Raw genomic sequence first — 27,720 nt, 5'->3', positions numbered from 1 at the left:
CATGCGGATCTGGTTGTAGCCTGAGTAGGCGTCCATGAAGCTCAACAACTCGTGGCCCGCCGTAGCGTCCACAAGCTATTCGATCCTCGGGAGGGGGAAGCTATCTTTCGAGCAGGCCTTGTTGAGATCTTTATAGTCGATACTGATTCGCCATTTCTCGTTTGGCTTCTTGACCATCACCACGTTGGACACCCACTTGGGGTGTTCCGCCTCCTTGATGAAGTCGGCGGCGAGAAGTTTATCGACCTCTATACCGATGGCTTGGTATCTCTCCCCGCTGAACGTCTGTCGCGGTTGAACGCGTTCGGCTATTCTCTTGTCGTCGTTGAGACGGTGAACCATTATCTCGGGGTCGATCCCCGGCATGTCGGCGTGTGTCCACGTGAAGACGTCCTTGTGCTTGCGGAGGAAGGTGGCGAGCTGGTTTCGGACTTCGGACGGGAGCCGGGCGCCTACCCTGACTACCTGGTCGGGTTTGGTGTCGTCCAAAACGACGGGAACAAGGTCGTCCGGTGTCTCCACCTTTCGACGCTCGACATCGTCCCTTTGGTCCAGTTCTCCGAAGATTCCTCATTCCTCTATTTCGCACGGGAACTTGTCCCCGAGCTGGAAGACGGTGCTCACCATCTTCCCATTTTCTTTCCCGTCCACGCCTTGGATGTAGCACATCCTTGCCATCGATTGGTCTCCCAACATCATGGCTATCCCCTTGTCAGTCGGGAACTTCATCATCAGGTGGTAAGTGGATGTAATGGCCTTCAATCGATTGAGGGTCATGCGGCCGATTATGATGTTGTAGGCGGAGGGTTGGTCCACGACCAAGAACGATACGATGTGGGTGACCTCGAGCCCTCCCGGTGTCCCGAAGGTCACCGGGAGGTCGATGGTTCCCTCCGTCATGACCTTCTCCCCGGAGAAGCCGAAGAGTGGAGTCGAGATCGGGGTCGGTTTCATCCCAGATAGCTTCATCCTGTCCAGCGCCGCCTTGAAGATTATATCGGCGGAGCTCCCATTGTCGATTAGGATTCTCCGGACGAGGTTGTTGGCGACCGGGGCTGAGACGACTATCGCGTCGTTGTGTGGGTGGAGGACCCGCGCCGCCTCTTGGCCAGTGAAGAACATGGATTCGAACGGGGCCGGAGGAGGAGCCTCGTACGTATGGTTGATGTAGTGCGCTATTTTCCCTTGGGAAACTTCACGCGCGTACTTCTTCCTTTGCGTGGACGAGTGCCCAAACTCCGGGCCGCCCATGATTGAGCCCACGATGTGCAGTTGTGAGTTCTCTAGTTCTTCGATTGCTGCTCGGTCCGTGACGGTCACCGTTGCCGGACCTTTCCTTTCCTGCCGTGGACGCTCACCGTGCGCCACGACCGTCCCGATCGTTCTGAGGACGTACTCTTTCAGTTTCCCGTCTTGAATCAGGGCCTCGATCTGATGCTTGAGTTGATAGCATTCGGATGTCAGATGCCCGTGATCTTGGTTGTATTCGCAGAACTTGTTTCGATCCCTCTTTGCAGGATCCTTTGTGAGAGGAGTAGAGCTCCCTAGCTTGTCGCGGTGCAGAGCTAGGATCCGCTCCGGTGGGGTGTTCAAGGGGGTGAACGTCGAGAACTTTCGGAAGCTATCGACGTGTGACGGTCTCGGCCCGGGGAGGGAGCGGCCGTTAGGGGCCTGGCCTCCCTTGTTCCTCCTCTTTCGAGGGTCGGGGCGATCTCCATCTTCGTCGTCGCGGCGTCAACTACCTTGCCCCCTGACTTCCGGCCATCTCGGCCATCGAGATAGTCCTCGATTCCCATATACGTGCGGGCTCTCGTCATCAGCTCCGCCATGCTCCGAGGGACTTTCCCAACAATGGACTTGAGGAAGTCGCTTGTGCGAACTCCCTCGGTGATCGCCGTGATGGCGTCCTTGTCGTCGAACCCCTCGACTTTGTGAGACTCCTAGGTGAAGCGAGCGAGGTATTGCCTCAACGTCTCGTCTCTCCCTTGCCAAATGGAGAGGAGGTGGGTCTTCGACTTCTTTTGTGCCACGAGCGTGGCGAAGCGGGCAAGGAAAGCCTCTTGCAAAGCCCGGAAGGACGGGATGCTCCCGGGTCTCAAGCTCCGGAACCATTCAAAGCCCGACCCCGTGAGGGTTAGGCTGAAGGCTTGGCATAGGGTCGCGTCCGGCTGCCCTTGCATCGTCATCCACGTCTCGTAGTGTTGGATGTGGAAGTTCGGGTCAGTCCGTCCATCATAGGGAGGGATGGACGGCAATTTGAAATTCCTCACGCAAGGCTGCGCGAGGATTTGCGCGACGAAGGGAGAGTACGATTCCTCGATCCCTCCATACGGCCTCTGCCTCCCCGACTCCATCATCTCGATGATTTGGTTTTGAAGGCTCTGAATCATCGTGACCATGTCAAGCCCGTTAGCAGGGCTGACCGCCGGGGCCACGGGAGTTGCCGGCTGGCGCTCGTTGGACGCTTGGTCCACGATATTAGCCTAAGGTTGGCCGAGAGTTGCGGCGGGGAGCGCGTCCCTCCAAGAGTTGAGCCTTTGGCGGAGATCCTCCCCTCGGGAGTTTCTCTGCGCCGTCAAGCACTCTCTAAGGTCCACGCTCGGTGCGTGGTGGGGCGAGTTCGCCCTTGGTCGGGTCGCGCGGCGAGCGCTTCGGCTATCGGCCCCATCATTGCCCAGAGTCGCTCTCTCCTCGGTGAGGGGCCGTGTCCGGCCGCCTCTTGAAACCGAAGGGGCGAGTCCCTGGGAATGTGACCGTGCCTGTCGTCGCGCCGAACGCGACGGACCGGCCAAAGCACCCCTGGGCCTCTCGAACCGCGAGTGGGCGAGGCTAGGAGTCGCCTCGTTGGTCCTTGACTCCCCCACATAGTCGGGGTCGGAGTCGTTACGGGTGGATCGATCCTCGACATCGTAACCGAGGAGATCGGCAATGAGCGAGCCGTCGACGCCGGGATGGTCTAGAAGCTCTACGAGCCGCCGAGCCGTGTCCTCTCGGAGCATGGCCTCAGGGTCGTTCGTCGGGTCTTGGGGCTGGCTCTCGTTATCACGAGGTTGCCCTTCAAGACGGTGAGCGAGGCTCCGGAGACCGTACCTTGAGCTTGTCGCCCGAGTGTCGGCGGAGGTCGCCGGAATGTGACTCATCTCTCGAGAGTCGTAAGAGCAGCGAGAGTGTGGAATGGAAGGGAGAGCGCGCTAAGGTCGGTGGTCCCCTCCTTCTAGCGCCAAAATGTTGTCGCCGTTTTTCGGACAACGATTTAGGAGCCACAGGCGGTTAGACCCAAGGCCGGACCAAGTGGCCTCGCCTGGGCTCGAGCGTGTCGGACCTGGTTGCCCAGATCTTCCCTTGGCTGTCGATGGTGTTTGAGCTCGCCGGGGTACCTGGAAAGGATGAGAGAACCGTGAGCTAAGAAGGGAAAACAGAGGGGTGCCTCTGTTTACCTCTCCGACGCTCAACATTAGTGGGATTGAGGTGGAGAATAGAGTGTTTAAGTGTTTAGGGGCCGAGACTTGAGAGAAACGAGCGAGAGGTGAGTTCGGCAGCGTTTCAGTCCTCAAACACGGATTACCTGGAGAAGGTGAGGGGTGCCTGTATTTATAGGCGACCAAGGGGCCATTGGTGGGCCCATTGGCCGTGGATAACATGGGCAGGCGTCATTGGTATGTCCCTTGGCAGAGGATAACATAGGCTCGGCAGAGGATAGCATAGGATGGCGTCATTGGTGGGCCCCTTGGCCGAGGATAACATAGGCTCGGCCCTTGGCCGAGGATAGCATAGGCTCGGCCGAGGATAGCATAGGGCCGAAGATAGGCTTGTGAGGCCGAGGTCGAGCTCGCGAGGCCGAGGTCGAGCTCGCGAGGCCGAGGTCGAGCTCGTGAGGCCGAGGTCGAGCTCGGTCTTGGGCCGAGGCTATTGGGCCGGCCCTTGGCCGAGCCGGCCCATGGGCCGATCAATGGCCGGGGCAAGTCTGATCGCAGTTTTGCCTTTGATTTGCCACGATTGGGGTCGGGCCGATAACAATACGCATGAGTGTTTAACCGATTTCTCGTTCTAACAATCTATACGAATGTTATTGAAAGTTGAGGATTCGTATGTTTATTTTAAGAGGGAATGTTCTCATAATCCGATTATGAAGAAGGGACCGAAATTTGAAGACGTCAAGATATATATATATATATATATATATATATATATATATATATATATTAAATATGAGCGAAAGAAAGATTTCTTTATTGGATTATAAGTATGAGCAAAACAAATAAATACGAGATGAGCGTGAAATAAATGAACTGAAGGCAAAAAGAAAAATACGAAATTGTATAAGCTTGTTCTTTCTTAAGGAAAAAAATCTGTCCTTTGAAAATGGTAAGTGATCGGCTTTTATAGCTAGCTCGCTGGTCATCTCATTCTCTCAGCTTGCTCCACGTGTACGGCGGGAAACAGTCTCTATCTCGCCGATCTCGGGACTCATCCTCTTCTTTAGGCATCTTGACTGTTTCCTCGAAGAAGTGGCTGGTATACGTTATTTTGGCGGGCTTATCTTTCAGAGACATAAGAATTATGGGCCTCGGACTCCGAACTGGGCCTTACTGCTCCCCTGCAAGGGGGAGACTATCACTGCGCTTGGCCGAACTAGCGATGATCTTTTCTTTGGGCCGAACTGGTTTTGGGCCTAGTTGGTCCAACTCGCCGGGGGGGGGGGGGGGGGGGGGGGGGGGGGATATCCACTCCCACAATGAGTCATTTGGCATTTGCTAAGTTGTGTGAACTACTTCAAAAATTGGGTCGACTCAAGGACAACAAAAACTCAATAGTGGAGGAACAACTAGACAAGTTTCTCTTTAAAATATCTCACAACTCAAAAAATTGCCTTATATCCTTTTTCTTCCTTCGGGGTGGGGAGAAATAAGTAGGCATTTTCACGATGTGTTACAAGCAATCATTTCATTATAAAATATTTTTTTGAGGCAACCCAATGGAGACCACATACTGGAAGAAATCCTCAACAATTTCAAATTCTATCTTTATTTTAAGGTACTTATTGCCACTCATGAAATTCATGTATTGCCTTGATAGGGTCATTTAGTTAAAAAATAAAGTAAAATTAAATTTCAGGATTGTGTTGGAGCAATCGATGTAGCTCATGTCCGTGTAAGAGTGTCTCAAAGTGAGGCTTCACGATATCGAGGAAGAAAGGAATATCCTACACAAAATATAATGGGTGTGTGCGAATTTGATATGAAATTCACGTACGTTTTGCCTAGATGGGAAGGAACCGCTTCGAATTCTAGGATTATTAAAAATGCTTCAGTAAGAGAAGATAGGCTTGTAATTCCTAAAGATAAACATTTCATACACAAAAACACATACTCTCCCTAGATCTATCTCTCCTAGTTAACTAAGGAAATTATTCATTTGTATAGGAAAATATTATTTGGTGGATGTGGGCTATATGCTACGAAGTGGGCTTATCACCCTATATAGAGGAGTGCGGTATCACTTGAAGGAGTACTCACAACGTGGTCCTGAAAATCCGGAAGAGTTGTTTAACCTTCGACACGCATCACTACGCAATGTCATAGAGAGGGCGTTTGTTGTTTTGAAAAAAACGTTTTTCTATCACATCGAGTGGAAATGAACCTCAATATCCTATTAAAACACTCATGGAAATTGAATGATGTGGATCCTGATGATGAACTACTTCGACAAGTAGATCAAGAGCTCATGGATCGAGAAAAAGAAGTAGATGAGTCATGCAACAATTTGAATGATGGAGAAGATGCTAAACAAGGGGCTGCCTTGAGAGATAATATAGCACAAGTAATGTGGCATGATTATTTGATGACTAGGGAATAGTCTTGGGGTCCCATAATTTTGTGTTATATATATGCTAGTTTTTTTGTCTTAATTATTATATGTATCAAGTTTTGAGTTTGTGACACTGTAATAGTTCATGACTTCATTATATATATATATATATATATATATATATATATATATATATATATATATATATATAATGAATCATTATATGTATTATCTTTTGGCTATTTTCTCTTTAATGTATATCAGATTATTGTAATGGAAAAAAAGGAAAGAGTACAGAGCTTGAACAACCAAAAAGGGAGTCAGTAAAATGGACTGAAGCTATGGATATTATTCTTATTGATGCTTTATTGGAGAAACAAGCTAATGGAAATAGGATTGATTGAACTTTCACAAAAACGGCGTATAATAACGTTCTCCAAATTTGTCAAGAGGAGTTGAATTATCCATTCGATAAAGATCACCTAAAAAATCGGATCAAAACTTTGAAAAGCAATTTTAATGGAATTCATGATCTTTTCGAGGGATTGAGTGGATTTTCTTGGAACTCAACAACAAAGCTATTTGAAGCCGAATCAGAAGTTTGGAATGCTCTAATAGAGGTAAGCGTACCGTATTGATATATGCATCATCATCACAATTATTGTAATTGTTATTATTATTATTAATTATGCTATCCTAATTTATGTGTAGAAACATCCTAGGGCAAATAAGTGGAGATACTGTGCAATTCAAAATTATGATAAACTATATGAGTTATCGCAAAAGAGAAATCTAAGATATGGCAAGATGAAGACAGAGGAAATCAATTTGTTGATCTTGAAGTCGATGAGAATACCACCGCTAATGTCTCTCAAGTAAAGTCTTCACAACAAGCCGCTTACACTCCGAACTCATTTAAAGGTACAAAAAGGAGTAGATGCGATGAAAGAAGGGAATATGGTAATTCGAGAAAGCAATATCATAGCTGAAAAAGGAGTAGATGCTATCGAGAGAGGACGACCGAGAATCCATTCCGAGGAGGAAAGTTTATGCAGAATCGTTGAAGATTGGAGTTCCGGATCATATTCAACTCGACGCGTTTTTATTTCTAATCAAAGACTCGTCCAAAGTCCATGCTCTTTTTGCCATCTCAAGTGAGCGTCGTCATGAGCTTCTTTTGATCATGATGTCTCCAAGAAACAAGGTGTAATCCTTTGTGATTGGTGCAAAGTATTTTGGTTTAATCACTTCCAAAAGATATTTTTTTTTTGGAATGTATTTTTCTTTGAAGAAATATGACATATAAATAGCTAGATTACGAGTATTTTGAACATGAACAATCTGTGTGTGATGTTATGATTATTGTAAATTTTTATTTGACTTAGACAGTTCATATATATATATATATATATTTAATCTTGTATTAAATATATAAATATATATATATATATATATATATATAATTTAGTTATTTCATTTACATGTTTTATTTATATTTGGGAATGTAGGATTGTGTATTTAATATCACATTTTTTTTTTCGAACTGTTAAAAACAAATTAGAAACAAAGTGGAGGTATTATAATAAAAAGGGTATTTATGTAATTTAATATAATAAAAACCATCCATCCTCTTCTTTTTTTTTTAATTGTACCAAACAATTAATGAATATATTTTAATCTTTCCACCTTTTATACCAATTAACTTTTATAATACTTACAATCCTCTACTTTCTTTTCCTTTCTATTCCATATTACTAAATCCATCCACCCATGTTTCCATTCTTCCTACCAAACGAGCCCTTACACCTTGGACACCCATTAAAAATGGGTCTATTATGAAATAGTCAATTTAAACGTTTGATATTGCTAAATAACCATTAAATTTTAGGTAAATAGTCATTTTCATATATTTACAGACGTAAATCTTAGATAAATAGCCATCTCCATATATTAGGTCATGTCATTATTTACGGCTATTTACCTAAGATTAACCAAACGTTGGTTATTTTGCAATGTCAAACGTTTAAGTTGGTTATTTTCCTAATTTTCTGAATTAAAAATACTGTAAAAAAACTTACAAATTTTTTAAAAAAATACTAGATAGTAAAATTAGCATACAAACATTACATTCTTCAAAGTAACATAACAACGAAATTAAGAAAAAGAAATTGCAAGAAGGTGAACCGGTACATTGTTGGCGCGAGGACAAAAGGAAAAGGTGCACAAAAAGAAAGCCAATGAGAGGTGGAGAATTTCCTCATGAGGCCAAACTCGGTGAGAGGAGGCGCGAGTGGAGAGAAATTCGATGACATTGACGCAATCAGAGAGAATGAGTGTGGTCGACTTTGAGGCATTTGAGAAGGACAGTCCCTCTGAGATTGTCTTCAGTCAACGTTTGACAAGCGTTCTCTTCGACCTAATCATGTGATGAGATCATGAATGAAACATCAGAGCAGAGTCTGCGAGTTTAAGCTCAAGGACTTTCAGCCTGAACACGAGAATGAGATCCGAGCTCATGTCGCTTTGCCCAATTTTGATTCTAGTATCAAATTATAAGGCCTATTATGTTCTTTGTGCTCAGGCTCGTGGCCCGAGTTACGTGTGTTGGACTAACGTCTACGAGACCCAAAATCTCTTTTGAAAAGAGGAAAAATTCCCACACCAATCATAATTATCACTCTCAATGGTTTCCAAAAACTAACTTTCACACTCTCACAATTTCGACTGCAATAACTCAACTAAACTTAAATAGTCTTCTTGTATTTGTATATCAACTTAATAGTGCCCTACAATTTATTCTGCCATTTCATACCGAGAAAGCTCGACCATTGACAAAAACGAACTTATTATGGCATTGTTTTTTATAAAGTGAAAATGACGTCCCTATGAAAAACGACATACCGAGCCGTATGAAAAATGAAGACAAAAAATGAAAAATAAGGCCAACGTAAGCAAGACGCTCACCTTACGAGCCCATTGCTCATATTTTGTGATTTAGTTTAGTATGTAAGTTCTTAGATAATAATTATTTTCATTAGTTCTTGAGTTTAATCCGTAATCTCGGTCAACACTAGTTTTTATGGGATCTACTTGTTCTTATGACTTTACTACTTGAGCGATACATACACTTGCGTACAGATTTTTTTTGCAACATTTTTGTTTTTATTTGTATTTCGAAGAGAGAGAGAGAGAGAGAGAGAGAGAGAGAGAGAGAGAGAGAGAGAGAGAGAATGTGTGTGTTAGTACTTGAAATTTTAAAGCTATGTGTTAAAAGTAGTTAAGTCTAATAAATTGCGGTAAAATTATCTAACATACCCATTTTCCAAATTTAATTACCTGAAAAATTAGCAAAAAAAATTGTATCTCGTAAAATTCGACTATCTACGATTTGGAAAATTATATTATCTATAAGTAATTTGAAACCACTTTCTTCTTTTAGATATAAAAAAATATGATAAATTAGAGAAAGAGAAAAATTATTACCACTATAACCCTTATCTGATTTATTAATTTTTGTTATAATAGTCCTAATTAATTTTAGTCCATTTCTCTCTCTCTCTCTCTCTCACCTCGCCACCCAAAATCGAGGAAGGGTTTGGATACGTTGTCGCGGCTAGGACTAGGGGTGTACCCAAAATCGACGCGTTATATTTTGGGCGTCGCTTTTTGAGCGACGCATATGCTAGTGACGCCCAAAGGTTTGGGTGTCGCTTATGACCGAGCGACGCTCCACGTAAGCGCCACGTTAGATTGGAGTGTTTTTTTAATTGGGCGTCGCTCTTTTTATGGGTGTCGAAGAAGAAGATGAAGTGATAACTGTTGTGCGAAATCTCGAGACTTATGCATTTTAAAAAAAAAAAGGGGGGGGGGGGGGGGGCGTCGCTCAAAAAGCGAGCGACGCCCCATGCCACGTGGCCTGGCGTATTTTTTAAATATTAAAAAAAAGATTTATGGAGTCGCTCAATTTTTGAGCGACTCCAAGTTGGTGTCGCTCAATTTTTGAGCGACGCCACGTCACGTGTATCTGGCGTCGCTCAGATACCTGGCGTCGCTCAAAAAGCGAGCAACGCCCCATGCCACGTGGCCTAGCGTCGCTCAAAAAGCGAGCGACGCCCCACGTCGCTTGCTTTTTGAGCGACGCCAGGCCACGTGGCCCAATCAAATTAAAATACATTAATTTCAATCTTTTCCACGTCAAACGAGCTCCAAAAAATAAGGTTATGCGTCGCTCAAAAATGTACCCGACGCAAATATAGCGACTTCTAATAGGTATTTTGTAGTAGTGTACAAAAATTGACCGAAAATTGGTTAAACCGATAACCGAACCGATCCGAAACCGAAATTTGGTGCCACGTCATCAAACCGAAAATTCAGTGCGGTTATCGGTTTTGAATATATAAAAATTTGGTTATCGGTTATTTAACCGATTTTTATATATAAAACGGATAACTAGTTTCGAAATCGAATAACCAGTTTTAAAACCGGATAACCGATTTGAACCGGTTAACCGATTTGAACCGGATAACCGATTTGGATAATTGTAGGATCTTTAAATTTGGTCATCCAATTCTGAAATCGGTTAACCAATTTTTTCGGTTAACTTGTTTCAGAACTAGTTAACCAGTTTTAAACGGTTATAAAACTGGTTATCGGTTTCAAAAAACTGGTTAACCGAATTTTCGGTTAACCAAATTTTGGTTTTGGACCAATTCGATTCGGTCATAGGTTCAAAATTTCAAAACCAAAAATTCGGTTTCGGTTTTCAAATTGGTCCAAAACCGAACCGAACCGAACCGATTTCACCCCTAGCAGGGACCAAAAACCTCGTCGAGGCCCGGGATTGAAACTGTTGTCGAGGCCATCCGCTACCTTTGCTCCACCATGGGTGAGGTTCGTCCCTGACAATCATGTATCGCTCAAACTTCAAAGAGAACATACCACTGAGCGTCCGACGGAAAAGTGAGTACTAGTAACTGCGTTTTTGGATTACCATTTAGAACCGTTTGTGGTTCGATCTAGAGTTAGCCCTATTATCGCACGTAGGTTGGGTGTGGTGAAATTCTTCTCTTCTTATCGTTTCTTGTCGCCTAGTCAATGAATCTCCTTTGTGCTTTTTGCTTTCTTCATGCTCTCCGTTTTCGTCACGTTCTTCGTGTTCTTCGAATCTTCAAGTTTTTGGGTCTTGGAATCTCCCATGTTCTTCGTGTTTTTCATCGAGTTCTCGAGTCTTTGTTTCTTTGAGTCTTCAATCCTTAGAATCATTCTCTAAAGGCTTGCCTTTAACCATGAAACATCTTCTGAATCTTTGTCTTCAACCCTTAATCTCTCGTGAATCATCACCTTCAACCTTTTGATCTCCTTTCCGAGTCTTCACGTCATTATATTCTTCGTATTCTTCTCGTTCCTCATCGTTCTTGGAGCTTCAAGTCCTTTGTATTCTTCATTGGGTCTTCGAATCCTCACATCTTCACCTAAGCACAAGAAAACGTGAATCTAGAGGGATGTCAAGGGTTTTCCCTCGGTCCGCGCTCCGACACTCAATATTTGGCATGCTGTATTGTATTCTTGGTGAACGATTTGTACGCATCTCTATGTTTTCTAGAGAGATAGAGAGTTGTGATGTAATATTTGAAAAGTTTTGACAAGTTGAGAGAACTTACCTTGGAACGAAAGTGATTTATAATGCTTTGGAGGCATATGAAGGACTTGGTTTAAGCCTTGGAGGTTTGTGGATGATGGTGTGGCTGTATGGAATGAGGTTTGCGGTAATCTTGGTGGCACAAGAAAGTTGGCGGCACGATGAGGTCCTTTGCCTTGGCTAATTGGCGGCATTAAGGACTTGAGTTTGCGGCAAGTGGTCATAGGTATTGAAGTGGGAAATGAGTCCCACATTGATTGTGTGTGTGATTGGGCATGTGTTTAGATATTGGTTAGGATCCTCCACTTAAAACCAATTGGTTTTGAGTTGGAAGGACTTGAGTTTGCGGCAAGTGGTCATAGGCAAGTTGGTGGAGTCATCAGGTTGGCTGTACCTCAGCTTGGCGGCGTGGCAGGTGGGCGGCACCAGGTTGGCGACAAGGCTCATTTTTTTGCCAAAATGAGTTGAAGACAAGGCTTGTTTTGTGGCCAAAATAAGTTGGCGACAAGGCTTGTTTGATGACCAAAATGGATTGAAGGCAAGGCTCATTTTGTAGCCAAAATAAGTTGAAGGCAAAGCTTATTTGGTGGCCAAATTGAGTTGGCAACAAGACATGTTTTTTTTTTGCCAATATAGGTTGGCGGAAAGATATGTTTGGTGGCCAAAATGAGTTGAATGCAAGACTTGCTTTGTGGCCAAAATAGGTTGGCGGCAAGACATGTTTTGTGGACAAGATGGGATAGCAGCAAGACATGTTTGTTGACCAATATGGGTTGGTGACAAGACATGTTTGGTGACCAAAATGAGTTGAAGGCAAGACTTGTTTTATGGCCAAAATGAGTTGGCAGTAAGACATGGTTTTTGGCCAATTGGATTGGTGGAAAGACATGTTTGGTGGCCAAAATTAGTTGAAGAAAAAGCTTTCAAAAATGGGTTGAAGGCAAGGTTAGTTTTATGGCCAAAATGAGTTGAAGGCAAGGGTCAAGGTTGACTCGAGGTTTGATCAAAGAATTTCGCTTATTAATTAGGGATTTGCGTATGGGCTTGCCTTGTCGTTTTTGCTCTTGGGTCTTATTTTTACTTTGTGAAAATGACGCCATAACATTAATTCCCCAGTTTATTGTGCGACTTGTCATGTAAGAAATTTGTTTTGATTTCCCTATGAGCTTCGTAGTAGTTGTACTAGGACTATTTGTTTCTCCATTTGTGATTCTGTAGGGCTTCGCGATATGGATCTCGGAAGATTATGCCTTGGAGGATTATGGCGATTGAGTGGCCTAAAACCTGGGGGGTCTGGATTTTTAGAGTCGCGGGGGCTAAGAGAATCCATGGCGATCGAGTGACCTAAAACCTTTGGGGTCGAGATTTTTGTAGCCACGGGGTCTAAGAGACTCGATCATGGCGATCGAGTGACCTAAAACCAGGTTGGAGGCGTCATTAGGTTGGCCGCGCCATTAGGTTGGTAGCACCTCAGGTTGACGGCACCTCGGGTTAGCGGTGTGGCAGGTTGGTGGCAACGCTCATTTTGTACCAAAACGAATTTTGTACTAAAATGAGTTGAAGACAAGGCTTGTTTTATGGCCAAAATAAGTTGGCACAAGGCTTGTATGATGATCACAATGGGTTGAAGGCAAGGTCTATTTTGTAGTCAAAATGAGTTGAATGCAAAGTTTATTTGGCGGCCAAATTGAGTTGACAACAAGTCATGTTTTGTGGCCAATACGGGTTGGCGACAAGACATGTTTGGTGGCCAAAATGAGTTGAAGGCAAGACTTGTTTTATGGCCAAAATGGTTTGGCGGCAAGACATGTTTTGTGGCCTGTTGGGTTGGTGGCAAAACATGTTTGGTGGTCAAAATGAGTTGAAGGACAAGCTTGTTTTATAGCCAAAATGGGTTTAAGGAAATGTTAGTTTTATGGCCAAAATGAGTTGAAGCCATGAGTCAAAGTTGACTCGAGGTTTGATCAAAGAACTTCTCTTGTGAACTTGAGAATTACGTATAGGATTGTTTTGTCGTCTTCTATCGGGATGTAATTTTTCTTCGTGAAAAATGATGTAGTACCTCAGTTTATCTCTCCCGAACTCTGACATTCTCTTTTTTGTGGATAAAAAAGTGAGATTGGATGACTCAAAGATATGTCCATTTCCTCTTTCCTTACCATATACATTTTTATTTAGCTCATTTCCTTTATATTTATAATTTTTTAAAACAGTTTCATTAGTTATTTACTTTTAGATATTTACAGTGTCGATGATTTTATTTTAAATTATAATAAATATTAAAAAAACTAAATCATACGGTAAACAATGAAAAAAAGTAAAAAAGAAAAAAAAATTGTAAACCTTAAGCAAAATAAATGTTTACAAATGGAAACGGTTTTTTGGGATTATTGATCTATGTCTACCACTCATGGAAATGGAACAATTAGACCAGTAATCTAATAGCTCACTTTTCTTAACTCATTATTATATTCTAGCCAAAGTATCATTTTATTAAAAAAAATTAGTCTACCAGGCCAGTAAAAATTTAATTAATTAAAGAATAAATTAAATTTACTATTTAGTTAACTGCAAGCCGGGTGGACTATTTATTTAATAAAATGAAACTTAGGCTATTTTTTTTTTTAAAAAAAGGTGAACTATTGGATTACCGGTCTAACTGCCCCCTTAAAATAGTGGTCCCTTAAAATAGTTGTGGGTTTATTGTTCAGCCTCCCGAATAAAATATTACTGGGCCATAAAGCCCGGTAACATAGGAAGGCCCGAACGACATGAATTATGGCTAAACGAAGAAACTGTTTTCGATTGTCATCTATTGTTGTGTGTGATCAATGAACTATCCAGACCTGACTCATATTCCATGTTATAAGTTCGGCCCACCTTCCTCAAGAAGTAATCACGATGTCGAAGTCGGCATGAGATGCGTTATTCCACCATGAGACCCGAAGTGACGATTTCCACCTAACTGTTCAACCAAACAACGTAACGTGATTGGCGATAAAGGACAAAGTCACCAACGCGTGTCCCCAGAGATTGAGCACTTCGTCTATCTATAAATTCATTTCTTATGTGAAAAATTGCACATTATTTTCCCTATTGTTATTGTATTTTCTCTTCTCAGTTATATTTTTCAAGCTCATCATCCATTGTTGAAATTGTTGAGTTCGGCTCTTTGTAATTGGGATCGCATCATTAATAAATTCTCTTTTGTTTCGTGTGCAATCTAGTTTTCCTTTACTTTTCGAGTTATATTACTGTATTTATACGACGATTCTCTAAGATCCGCACTCTAAAATATAAACGACACAAACACATTATTTTTTATTTTCTCGTAATTGGTGAGCCTCGAAAATAAAACTTTAATTTGTAGGAGAAAATTTGTGTCCATTTGTTCCTTAATTTCCGGCTGTATCTTTCTAATTTCTTCCCAAGAAAATCCGTTGGAAAACTGGCCGAAGAAAGCCCATACAAGAAATACAACTGTCCAATTCCCATCATTCGCGAAGGACTTGGGCAAGCAACAAAACCTTAGGTGGTGGGTCCCACTAAACTTCCATAACCGTTTTTACAAACGCACGCAATCTCACTCACTCACTCGCTGCTTCATTTCTCAGTACAGATCTGTGACATCTGTCTGAAAAACTAAACCCAAGCAAACCAACTACTCTGAATCTCCCAGCCACTCCAAACAGTAATTAGAAAATCAATCAGTCGAAAGTTCTGGTTCGTGGAAATGAAGACGAGATCGAGCGCTGATATGGAAAAGCTTAGATCAAAGCCCTCCGTCGTGAAGAAGAAGCGTCGCTCGGAACTTCCTCGCCGGAGACGAACTCTGATACCTCCGATCGTGAAGCTTCGCCGGAATAACTCTGCTCTCTCCGTGCATTCTGTAGATTCGAGCTCTTCTACTTACTTCGTTGATGAAGCTTCGAGCGAATCAAGCCGAGTTTTGATCCGATCCGAGAAGAGGCCGAGCAAGGCGAATATGAGGAAGAGGAAGTTAGGAGAGAGTCAAATTCTTGGGGATTCAGCGATGCCAAGTTATGGAGGAAAGGACGATCCGGAAGTTTCTGAGTCGTCGTGCGTGGAATCTAGCAGTTACGGCGTCACCGATAGTGCAGGTTTCAGAGAGAAGAAACGCTTGAAGGTTAAGAGCAAGACAGAAAAGAGAAGTGAAGATGCGAAGGAAATCGAAAAAGAAGCGGAAGTTTCTAAAGGAGACTCGATATCTGTGCTTTCGTTCGTTTCCGGTGCTGAAAATAGCAAAGTGTTGTTTGATATCAATGAGTTAAGCGAGGTCGTTTCGTGCGATTCGGGTGCTGAATCGCACTTCGAAGAGAAATCGCAAGAGAAGACGAAGAACACGACTGGAGATGAACAATTTGATTTTTGCGACTTCTCGCGAAACTACTTGAACGAGAGTTCGGCTACTTTTTCGAATTCCAAATCTACGATAGAACAGAGACCGGATATCAGCTTCGGAATAGATTCCGAATATCTCGTTTGTACTGAGAATTTCTCGTGTGATTCTCCGGACACCGTCTACTCAGAGCTCCAATCGGATATTTACCTAAATAATCCGGACCTTGATTTCTCTGATTACTCGCCTTCTCTGTTCCTGGATTCCGGAAGTGAATTCTCCGAGCGATCTGAAGATGATTCAGCTTGTTCGCCGACTTTCTCTTTGCTCCTACAGTACAGAGACGAGTTTTCCAGATCAACTTCTCGTCAGGACGTTCAAGTTGTTTCACAAGTAAAGGAAGCGGACAAAGATCAGCCCGAAGTATGTTTTCGTCGAAACTTTTTTGTTTCAATGTTTTTTTAGATGTTCAATATTCGTACCGAGGTGATAAACTGCTTTAAATTTTTTTTTTTTTTTTTCATAGTATTTGAAATTCGAAGATGAGATCGACGAAGAGACTTATCAGATGTTAAGGCACAGAGAAAAGAGAGTCGTAGTTCCGCATGACTATATCGATGATTACTCTTCCCCGACGGAGTACGGCGGTCTCATCTTCCAGCAGCGATCGGATATGATCCATTGGATGGTTCAGGTAAAATCAATTCCGAAAATGTTCGGATTTTCTTAATAATTTTATATTTAATGTTTGGAATCCAGATTTCAATTTTATTTGCCTTGAGAAAAATAGCTTGATTGATGGTATTTTGTTTTGACGATTTTTGTGATTCTTATCTTTTTACCGTCTGTGAGCACGTTTAGCTGGGTATTGAGTGGGGAGTAAATTCCGCTAGAAGGGAAAATCTATACACTGATGTTCACCTCTAGAAGTAAGGTCCAATGATATAATGCCACGTAGTCATTGAGTTTCACACTTTGAAACTGAACGCGGCATGTTGCTATATATTTATTCTCGTGAGAAAATACTATAAAAAATAATTATGAAATGAAAAAAAAAATATTTGAAGGTTAAGTTTAAAAGAAGGCATTGGGCATTAGCTTAACTTAAAGAGCACCCAAGAGAAAAATATTTCATGCTTATACTCGTGGAGACTATATATACACAACAAAAAAGCAAAAAAAAAAAAAACGAATCAGACTTCTTAATTTACAACTCACAAAAGATTAAAACTAACTGCCAAGTTTTATAGTACCACAATTATTGACGTTTGGTTTCTCCATTAGAGGTCTTTTTATGATTATATGCTCAAGATTTAATTTATGCGTACTAGTCTGTTCTGGTTTGTGGCTCAAGTGACTATAGAATTGCCGTAGTGAACGTAGTGCTTTCATAATGGAATTAGCTCCTGTTAGCATCTTAAGTAACTTGCATTGCTGTTGAAATACCAGAACTGCAAAGACAGGGATCTTCGTCATGAGACAGTATTCTTGGGAGTTAGCCTCCTTGATCGATTTTTAAGCAAAGGATTTTTCAAAACCAAAAGGGCACTTCAAATAGTCGGTATAGCATGTCTTTCCTTGGCCACCAGGATTGAAGAAAATCAGAGTTATAACAGGTATATTTCATTGTGCATATTTTTTCAATGATTTTAGTTGGTCTAGGTGATCAAAAAGGAAAGAAAGCAAACAGTATGTACAATATTTATTGATTAAAAATAACACGTTTTTTTTTTCTTTGTATAAATTACTAGAATAATCTTACAATCAGTTTGCTGGTTGATCTATTTTCTGGGAAAAAGAAGTAATGATATTTAGTACACTTTGCTTCGAATATTTTTATTTAGTTAGTAACTGTATGGCTTGTTGATTGGCTAGTGTACGGACAAAAACGATCTCTGTTGAAAACACAGTATACAGCAGATGCGAAGTGGTTGCCATGGAATGGTTAATTCAGGAGGTTCTCAATTTCCAATGTTTCCTTCCAACAGTATTCAATTTCTTGTGGTACACCACTACAATTTTTTTTAATCCATCCCGTTTCTTTCCTTTTCGAAATGCCGATCATACGAGCTCCTCTTTTGGGAAGTGTATATCAGAGGCTAATTGAAAATTACAACAGGTTCTACCTAAAAGCTGCTAAAGCCGAGGAAAATGTGGCTAAGAGAGCAAAGTGCATGGCAGTTTTGCTACTATCGAACCAAATGCAGATGTACTACCCATCAACCATCGCAGCTGCGGTGGTTATCCTTGCTTCTTTGGAACACCAAGATCTATCGGTTGATAATGTCATGCACGTAAGCTTACTAGTATATGAACTGATTATAGGTCTCAGCGTAATTAGAATATCATTACCATAAGAACAGTTCTGAATTCACATCATCACCATTTCTCTCTTTTGATCTAGTCATATTTAGATGTGTGTATAAGTCATCCTGATCGAGTTACGATCATCCTGATTTTGAACGAAGCAATTATATTTTTGCAGACGCATATGAGAACTAAGGATGAAGATCTACCTGAATGCATAGAGGTAGAAATAGTTGATAACAGCTATTTCCACTTTTACGACCGTTTACTGATTTGATATCCACCATAACAGATTTATGAGTCTGGTTTTTAAGGTGACTGATGATACGTTGAAATAAAAATTTGAACAGCGCCTAGAGTGGTTGTTGGGGGTACTTGTGATAGATGTTTAACAAGCTTGGAGGGAAAGGAATCGAAGCATCAGCTCCAGTTTCGTTCATTGACCCATTTTAACATACGGTCGATAGGTAATCAAATTAACCTTTCAACCCGATAGGTACAATACAATGTTGATTCTTATTCTTTACAGCTTTGAGATAGATTGCGTAACTCATATCTTATCAATCTTCAGTTTTCCAATTCCTAAAGATTGACTTTAGCTTATAAAAGTCGGTGCCATAATTTCTTATGCGAGGAAAGCAGGAACCGTTGTTCCTTATTATTCTTTTGTAGTTATTTGGAAACGATCTTAGTCCTCTTATAAGCTCTAATTGGTGCTCTCAAATGATGAATTCCACTAGAACACGTGTCAACGAATTAAAAGATCGTGTTATTTTCCTTTAGCTTTGTTAAAATCTCTTAACCCACCCTGCAAATATCAATCTCAAATATACTTGAGAGTTTGTCTCACTAGCAAAAGTGAGCGTTACCCAGTATGCGATCCTATGTTGTAATAGCATTTGATAAGTTGCAAGTACAACCGAAACTAACAATTTGGTTATAGCAACAAAACAAAGCAAAAAACGCGTAAGATATTAATCCCTAAGACTAATGAAATGAGATGATCGCCTGTGTTATTTAATTAGCCAACGTTACTCTTATCTTCCTGAATTCTCGCAAAATCTCATTCTGCTTCAGTACAACAGTTCAGTAATTTGAGTCAAATAAGCATAAAGACAACGACTACAGAGAGACAGAACTCGTGCCACGGCTACGTACACAAAGAGAGACCAACATTCCAAATCACAATATGAGGTAAAAGTGTGTATAATAACTTCACCATTTTGGTTTTCAAAGACATAGAGACAAAATCATTTGACATCATCACAAATAATTTTTGTTCACACCCACCCTTTCATACACAATCATTATATATTGAACCCTTTTCTCATCTCACCTATGGTATATATAATATAAACTTGTTACAAAAGAAGGGAAAAAAAAAAGGTAAGATGAATCAGTATGTAGCGAGGGAAATGATCAGACAATGGTGGGGCAGCTATGATCTGCGGAACTGACTGGAACAACCGGAGGTCCGACTTCGTGACGATCGAGATGAATGTGAGCAAAGTCAGCGATAATCCCGGTCCTCTCTCTGTAAACAACCTCCTTCTTCTCCTCGTCGGCTCGTTCGAGCTTCTCCCTGGTCATCGAGCTCACGTCCCTCGAAAAGGCGCCGAGCGTGGTGGAGAGCCACGAGGCCCCGCTCTGCACGTACGCGTTGCCCATGATGGCGGAGCCCGCGTCGGCGAGGGCCGACCTCGTCTTCTCGGTCACCTGGTACCGCTCGTTCACGGCGCCCAGCTTCTCCGTCAGCCCCATCCTTTGGTCGATCGAGGCGACCGTGGCCGAGGCATTCGCCACGAGGCCGTGCCGTTCGTCCAACATCTTGGCCTTGTTGATCGCTTCTTTCCCCACTATGAAACCCTTCGCCAGCACGCTGCTCACCACCTCCTCCGCCGCCTTCATGGCCGAGCTACTCCCCCCCGGGACGGAATCACTCACCTGGCACAACTCGAAAGTCATTTACTAATCGACAACACAAGGTAAACCTGCTCGGTCCTTTTTTCACCACCTGTTTTTACTAAGCCCAAGCTAAGATCCCATTACGAGATATCCCATCACTCCCACAACCATAAACTCTTGTTATTATCGGACTATCCTTCGGTTAGAGTTCTTGTATTCTTCTCTGGAATAATGTTAGGTTTATTACCTATTTCGTGTTATGGCTGTAGTTAATTCTATCTTTTTTTCTCTTTCTTATAGGGGTCATGTTGTTAATATCTTGAAATCATCCCAAAGCTCCTCTTTTTCAACTCTCACAAAGAGAGCCGCACAATAATAACTACTTCTGCGAATAATACTCGAACATAACTTTTGCTGGAATGTACTACTACATGGTTACTTTACAAATACTCATGTTTCCCATAATCTCTCTTGGTGCAAAAATTTGGGGTAAATTTACTTTTTCATTGATTGTGTTAAGGTCCAAGGTGATCATAATGTTCTCAAACAGTGTAGATCGAATCTTTGCCTAAAATCTGTTTGAGTCTCGGAATGTCAATGAATGGACAATGTGCTAACCCTTGACTCGTTATGGTAAAAACATCTTAAATATTTGTCAGAAACACAAATAATGCTACAAAGATCTCACAGAATAGTTGTAGCTATTCCAGAGAGAGAAGATATGTCAGTCTAGTAGGCAACTTTACAATACCAACAAGGTCATAAAAACAAATTATGCAAAGACTTGACATTGAGAAAGTTAATCGAAATGGTGAAACTCATTGCATAGGAGCTATAAGAACTTACGGAGCTTGACGCGAGCGCTTCAGGTGGAAGCACGTAATCATCAATGGGTGTGATGCTCACAGAAAGATTCCCTATCACAGCCCCCTGAATCAAATATATCTAGTCAGAAGATTCATGAAACCTTACACTTCAAAGGCATTTTATTTCTTTCTTTTTGAATGATCATGGGTATTCAGGCTTCAACCGAAACCGACGTCGTCCTTGGGGCACTGTTAGGCCAATGTTAAAACCTGGATTTCTGAGATATAGTAGTAAGGTAAGATAGCTAGGGGTCTTAAATTTAAATAGTAGAAATCATATTTAGCCTATAAATAAGAGGGATTAGGATAGAAACGGGTACGAAAAAACAATCTGAAGGCTTTTTGTAAGAAAGAAATTCTGAATTTGAGAGCACGGACCTCTCGAATGTCCGATATCATCTTTTGTATTTCCTTTTGTTCTTATTCCGATTAATAAGAATATCACGGGGCGTATCAGCCCACTAGTGGGCCCCAGATTTTGGTTAGCTGGGGAATCAAACTTGTAACCGGGTCTACCTCTATACCAGCCCATTGGAATTCATTTCAAGACACACAGTTGGAAAACGGAATATAGCAATTTAAGCACCAACATAGAACTTCCTATGCGTGACTAGGAATATGAATGACATACAAGAAGCGCTTTAAATCCTAAACATCACCTAGCAATTTTTTGTCAAGTCAACCTGCGATTTTCATTTCGAAAGGCTTCTATAATATGTGATAAAAACCTGATGCCTTGTGATACGGATCTCAAATGTGGTTTCTTTATAGAATTATAACTTTCAAACAATCTTACCGACAAAAGAATTGCCGTGTCTGCTCCTTGGGTATCCTTGAAGGTAACATAAGCAAGCTGCGTAGTCTCAGATTCACTAAAAAGTAGAACGCCATTTCTTTATATGTTTTGTTTTTCTTTTTAATTAATATATATTTCCCACACAGTTGACATTACTTACCTTCGCATTTCAACATATTGAATATCACCAGAGAACGAAAAGAATTCTTCGATATCCCGCTTGGACACAGTTAAGGAAACGTTGTTCACCCTAACGGTCTTTATCTGCATACACGAAAATCATTATTGTACTATTTATTTTAGGGCATTGAAATACAAAGGGGCTAAAAGTACCGCTTAACACGGCTTCATTGAACACAATTAAGTCCCTACTAGGTATACAAAATCTAATAGATTTCATTCACTTCTGGTTCAAAGAGGGGTAATTAACAGCTAGTTCTCGACACAGAAACACCTTATATCATTGCTATCAGATACAAGGATAAAAATTCTTTTTTTAATCGAAGAAAAAAGATTTATCCTCACATTCGAAACATTTATGGTCCAGTTTGGGGTGGCAATCCCTTGATCTGGGTGGTCCGCCAGACCCTACACACGAAAAAACCCAATAAAGTTAATTTCTTGGAAAGACGTAAATAATAATCATTGAGCTGATGAAATATAGCCATTACGATGACAACTCAAAAAACTTGACAATAAAGCAAGACTGCAAAAAGATCAACAAATCAACCATCTAAAACAAGGTTTTCAGTTTGAAATTGTAGCAAAGCATGCTCGATGAATTATATTGGTTCAAGGAAAAGCATGAAACGAATACACGCATTTATATTCATATAACAAAGCAAAATTAAACAAAAAGAACGCTCATTTTATCGCATAAACCACAATGGGTCAGGACGTCAGGTCAATCCTCTAAATATTTTTTGCTTCCCTACATTTTAAACCCACATTTTCATTATTGAAAGATGGAGAATGAAATTATTTCTACGGTGCATCGTAGAGAGATCTTGAACTAAATACTAGCGAAACAGCAATGACAAGGACAAGAAAACTTACTGACATTCCGATGCAAACTATCGACAAAAGTAAACGGCAATTCCCGAATTTGACGGCACAGACAGACAAGACAATTGGGTATTTTCGGAGAAGAGCAGATCTATGGATTTTTCTGTGTGTGCAAGAAGGGGAGACAATATTCACGCCCAAAAAAAAAAAAAAATGGGTCGTTTTTAGCTATCGCTGTTCCATTCGAATTTTATTTTCATTTTTTATAATCATTATATTATTGGCTTTCCTCTCTGTTTCCTAGCGGGAAATTTGGCAGTTAAGCTTGCATTGAATCGAAGGGTATGTAAATGTTTCCTCCAAGACGCGTTTTTCGGCTAAAGCTTTAAGTACGAACCTCTATTTCTATTTTATGTTGAAAAAATTAATTAAGTAGGTACTAAATTTACATAGATTTTTTTTTACTAAAATTTAGCGATATAATCCACATAAACATAAACATTTGCGTTTTAGCCGTCGTTTTGTAAATTTTTCGTAAATAACCAAAAAAAATTGTAAATATTTCGTAAATAGCCGTATTTACTAGAAATTTACTCTGCGTTTTTTTTTTATTATTATTTTGATAGCGTAAATAGATTTACATGGCTATTTACAAAAAATTAACCAAACGTTGATTATTTCAAAAAATTTTACGTTTCATATGACTAGATAGCTACTTAAAGGAAATAGATCACATAGAAATTAATGGCCATTGACGCAAACCCTGCCCTAGATCGGAGGTTAAGGAGTAATGCTTTGAAAAGCAAGACGCCTCGCGCCACGAAATGACTACTCAAGTTCAACTTGATTTCTCAAATCCTAAACATTGTGTTGGGATTAGAGCCGAGTTGAAAGAGGGAGTATAAGAAGGGAATTGATACAATTCTTGAAGAGAAACAAGAAAACAATTTCATGGACCACCAATGACCTACCAAGAATTAGTATCGACGTTGTGTCTCATCAATTCAACGGTGACCGAATTTTCAAGCCCGTAAAGCAACAAAAGAAGAAAACTCGGACCCCAGCAAGCCAATACGGGCATGAAACTTGACAATACCCAGATTGGTTAGCCAATACGATCGTTGTAAAAAGAAAAATGGGAAGCGGCGCGTGTGTATCGACTTCATGGACCTTAACAAGGCTTTTCCAAAAGACAGCTTTTCGTTACCCCACATTGACCACTTTGTGACGTTATAACTGGCCATAAAATGTTGTCTTTCGTGGACGCATTTTCGGGTCACAATCAAATCTTGATGCACTTAGATATTCAAGAGAAAACGACATTCATAACAGACCGATGGATATATTGCTATAAGTGTGTCCTTTGGACTAAAAAATGCCAAAGCTACTTATTTTATTAATCTGTTTTGAACTTCCCATCTTTTAGGAAGCAAGTCACGTATGTAAACCCTATTTAACTAGAGTATTGTCATTATGATTAATATAGGAAAAAAGGTTTAGTCTCATAAATTTTACATGGTATCAGAGCCTCCACGATCCTAGGTCATAATGGTCCAGTTGGCTCGTTTATGGCCACTCTGACGTCGTCGAAAGTCACCTCATCTCTAATTGTCCAACCAACCCACAACTCTAACGATGACCGACTCGATTAAAGCCTCCACCAGCCTCTTTGATTGGCTTCGGGTCAGTCGTACATCGAGGTAGTCTATCATTTTCTCTTCACACGCAGCGCCAATCGACTTCATATTGGATAATTGATTCTGATGCATCAGTTCATATGATCGGGAATATTCAATGGTTCAACGACCATCATCCATGCACTACAGATCACACTATTTGTATTGCAGATGAACCTTGCTCAACAATTGTGGCCGTGGGAACTGTTCATGTCTCTGTTGCCCTAATTTTACAATCAACATTACTTGTGTCGTCATTAAATTGCAATCTTCTTTCCGTCAACAAATTATGTCGAGATTTTAATTGTCATGCTAAGTTCGACTCTTTCTCTTATGTTTTTCAAGACTTGGTTACGGGACCGATAATTGGCAGTGCTAAATGTGTCACAGGATTATATCTTCTTCAACCAGATCAGCTTTCCGCACCACTTTCATCGAGTCTGTTTGTTACCCGTCTTGCGTCTAGTTTACATTCAGTCACAAATAACGATTTTATGTTAAGGCACTTTAGGTTGGGTCACCCTAATTTTTCATACCTAAAAAGGCTATTTCCTTCTCTATTTTCAAATAAAGACATCGATTCATTTCATTGTGATGTATGTGAGTTATCCAAACACACGCGTACTGTCTATCATCCATTACCTTACGGACAATCTCGCCCATTTTCAATAATTAATAGTGATATTTGGGGGCTGTGTAGTACCACAACCATCTTTGGCACTCGTTGGTTCCTATTATTTGTAGATGACCAAACGAAATTATCTTGGGTGTTTCTAATGAAAGATAAATCTGAAACCAACAATTTCTTTATCCAATTCTACTCCATGATCCAAACACAATTTGCCACAAATATATATCCAAATCCTTAAAACTGACATTACTCGAGACTACTTCAACACCAGCATTGGTTCCTTCTTCCACTCTAAAGGCATCATCCACCAACATATATGTGTCGACACTAAAAAAAAACAGATTTACCAAGCGAAAAAATCGACAACTCCCTGAGGTGGCGAGATCTCTTCTCTTCCAATCATATGTTCTGAAACAATTCTAGGGAGAGGCAGTTTTAACTAGTTACTTACCTTATCAACCCGATGCCATCTCGAACGCTTTGGTTCGCCACTCCATGTCAAGCCCTCGTTACTGCCTACCCCGATACATGTCTTGTCACTACCCTAGATCTGAATTTTTTTTCTGTTGTGTTGCATATGTCCATATTCATCACCGGAGTAAGCTTGACCCTACTTCTATTCGTTGCATATTTATGAGATATTTTCCAACCTAAAAGGGCTATAAGTGCTACTCTCCAACAAGTAGGAAAACATTCAACTCCACGGACGTCACATTTGTCGAGTCTCAACCTTTTTATCCAAGGTCTTCAACTCAGGGGGAGTCTGATATTGTGATAGACCTTCCCATGTCCATACGTCTCAATTGAACCCGGAGTCGATCTTACCTACACACTGTTGGGAAGTAGCAAGTTGGTATCAAACACGAACAATCGCTTCGATACCAATTTTTGGGAAATAAAGTATGGTATCGGCCACGAACGATCGCTCAAATACCACTTGTTGGGTAAAATACTTCCACTAAGGGCTAGTTACGGTTCTCATGTATTCAGCACGAACGATCGTTACAATATTTCTTATTGGGTAACCAATCTCTTAACCCTACAATATGTTTACAAATGCGGAATAGAAAAAAATGCGGACAATCGTTAATCTTAACGTAAACAATAATTACCCGGATACTCAGAATCATTTAACAACAACTGATATAATACATGGGCAAACACAATCAACACAATACCGTAACAAGATTTCAGATTACATACCTTTCGACTCGGCTACAGATCCTCCACGCTCCTAGTTTTTGGATCTCCTTGCTTCTTGCATCAGGCTTCGAGTGATCTTCAAATCTCGGCTGCTCCTTGCTCCTTATATCTTAGATCTCCAAGCTCTCGGATTCTTCTGCGACTTCTTGCTCTTTGGATCTCTAAACTCTCGGATTCCTTGATTTCTCGTTCGTTGATTGATATCAGATTCGTCCAAGATGTAATCTCCAGATGGATAGAGACCAAGACGTAGACCAACTCTTTTCTCACTAACTACTACAAAAAAGTGTTGGAATAATTCTTCCTTTTTTTGGGAATTGGTATGAACGAATTTCTCAACTCCGGGAGGAGAGGAAAAACATCCGCACCAGGGAGAATGAAAGGCACGAATTCCAAGAGTGGAATTGTGATGGTTGGACGACTTTTCCTTTACCCCAAACCCCATTTTTATAGCAGTGGTCTTATTTAATATCTCTATAAGATATTTAGGATAAACTATATAGCCTCCAACTCTCTATGTCATATAACCATATATCATAAATTATCCTATTATTCAATACTAACATCAAATGCCCTTTTGATCCTAAGATTGTGAATATTCATTTTAAATAACTATTAGAAGAATTTGTTATGTAAATCATAATTTTACTCTTCTTGCGTTGTTAATTATTTCAAGGCAAAGAAAAAGTTATAACACACTTTATAAGCAAGAATGAATGTTTTAGTTCATCAATTTACTAAGAGATGACTTTAAGTAGCCTTGAACAAGGGCTTATAACTCTTAAAGTAAATTAATCATCTTACATCTACTTGTGGGCATAAAATCGAGCACCAAATCTCAATGCTTAATTCAATGAGTATCCTCAATTAAATACTAGGCCTAGTTAATTTATTAACACTATAAAAGAACAAAGCATGAGATGATATACAGTGCATTTCAATAATCTTGTTCATAAATTCCATATCAATAAGAAGTCATAACCAAAACATGGCTTAGTCATTTCACCAACGGCTTAATCATAATTTCTTATAGAAAAATCTTGATCATTGACTTATCAAATGAAGATGACTAGCCATAAGTGAGTACGTCTTTATTTCAGGATTTAGATAAGGTTGAGTGTATTCATGCATAGTGACTTTAAGAGTTAAATGGTTTTAACTTTAAATCTTAGAAAGTGTATTAGTCAAATTTAATATAAAGATATCTATGAACAATCTATCAATTTTATAATTTATTATTCTAATGAATTTAGTAAATATTCATAGGAAGAAGAATGGTGGCAAACACAATAGTTGAACAACTTGTTCGCACAAACAAAGAAACTTAAAGGGAAAATAAAGAATACCTTATAAAAACATGTTGATTTCATTCCCTTATAGTGCACTCCATCGTTTCATGCACGTGCGTCCAAGATTCCTAAAGAACACGCAGTCATCAACACTCTTGGTGATTTGTGTGCAAGTTTTACAGCCCCTAGCAAATTCATTAGTCACATTAGTTACTCGTGATTTTTCCACTGGTTGT

General features: G+C 40.7%; 2 protein-coding genes across 3 annotated transcripts; one reads left to right on the top strand and one right to left on the bottom strand.

Moving 5' to 3' along the window:
- Positions 1-14,948: 14,948 nt before the first annotated feature.
- Positions 14,949-18,804, top strand: LOC149402150 (cyclin-SDS-like). Of its 2 annotated transcripts, XM_089609125.1 has the most exons (7): positions 14,949-16,229; positions 16,333-16,500; positions 17,256-17,422; positions 17,682-17,810; positions 17,926-18,100; positions 18,292-18,336; positions 18,428-18,804. In XM_089609125.1, the coding sequence occupies exons 1-7, from the start codon at positions 15,180-15,182 to the stop codon at positions 18,449-18,451; spliced, it is 1,758 nt and encodes a 585-aa protein (XP_089465251.1). In that variant the 5' UTR covers positions 14,949-15,179; the 3' UTR covers positions 18,452-18,804. The 2 variants fall into 2 exon arrangements, with proteins under 2 accessions (XP_089465251.1, XP_089465250.1); XM_089609124.1 differs by having other exon boundaries at positions 18,292-18,804.
- A 359-nt stretch (positions 18,805-19,163) lies between these two features.
- On the bottom strand, positions 19,164-23,073 carry LOC149402149 (binding partner of ACD11 1-like). The gene is made up of 6 exons (XM_089609127.1): positions 22,737-23,073; positions 22,206-22,268; positions 21,841-21,944; positions 21,681-21,756; positions 20,865-20,948; positions 19,164-20,057 (listed from the first exon to the last, which is right to left on the bottom strand). Exons 1-6 carry the CDS (start codon positions 22,740-22,742, stop codon positions 19,533-19,535), a joined length of 858 nt encoding a protein of 285 aa, XP_089465253.1. The 5' UTR covers positions 22,743-23,073; the 3' UTR covers positions 19,164-19,532.
- Between the last annotated feature and the right edge of the window lie 4,647 nt (positions 23,074-27,720).

This window comes from Urtica dioica, chromosome 3 (genome assembly GCF_054948205.1).
Source record: "Urtica dioica subsp. dioica isolate 48M chromosome 3, U.dioica_male_clone48M_v1_H2, whole genome shotgun sequence".
In the NCBI taxonomy this organism is placed as follows: domain Eukaryota; kingdom Viridiplantae; phylum Streptophyta; class Magnoliopsida; order Rosales; family Urticaceae; genus Urtica; species Urtica dioica.
This window is presented reverse-complemented; position numbering and strand designations above follow the sequence as displayed.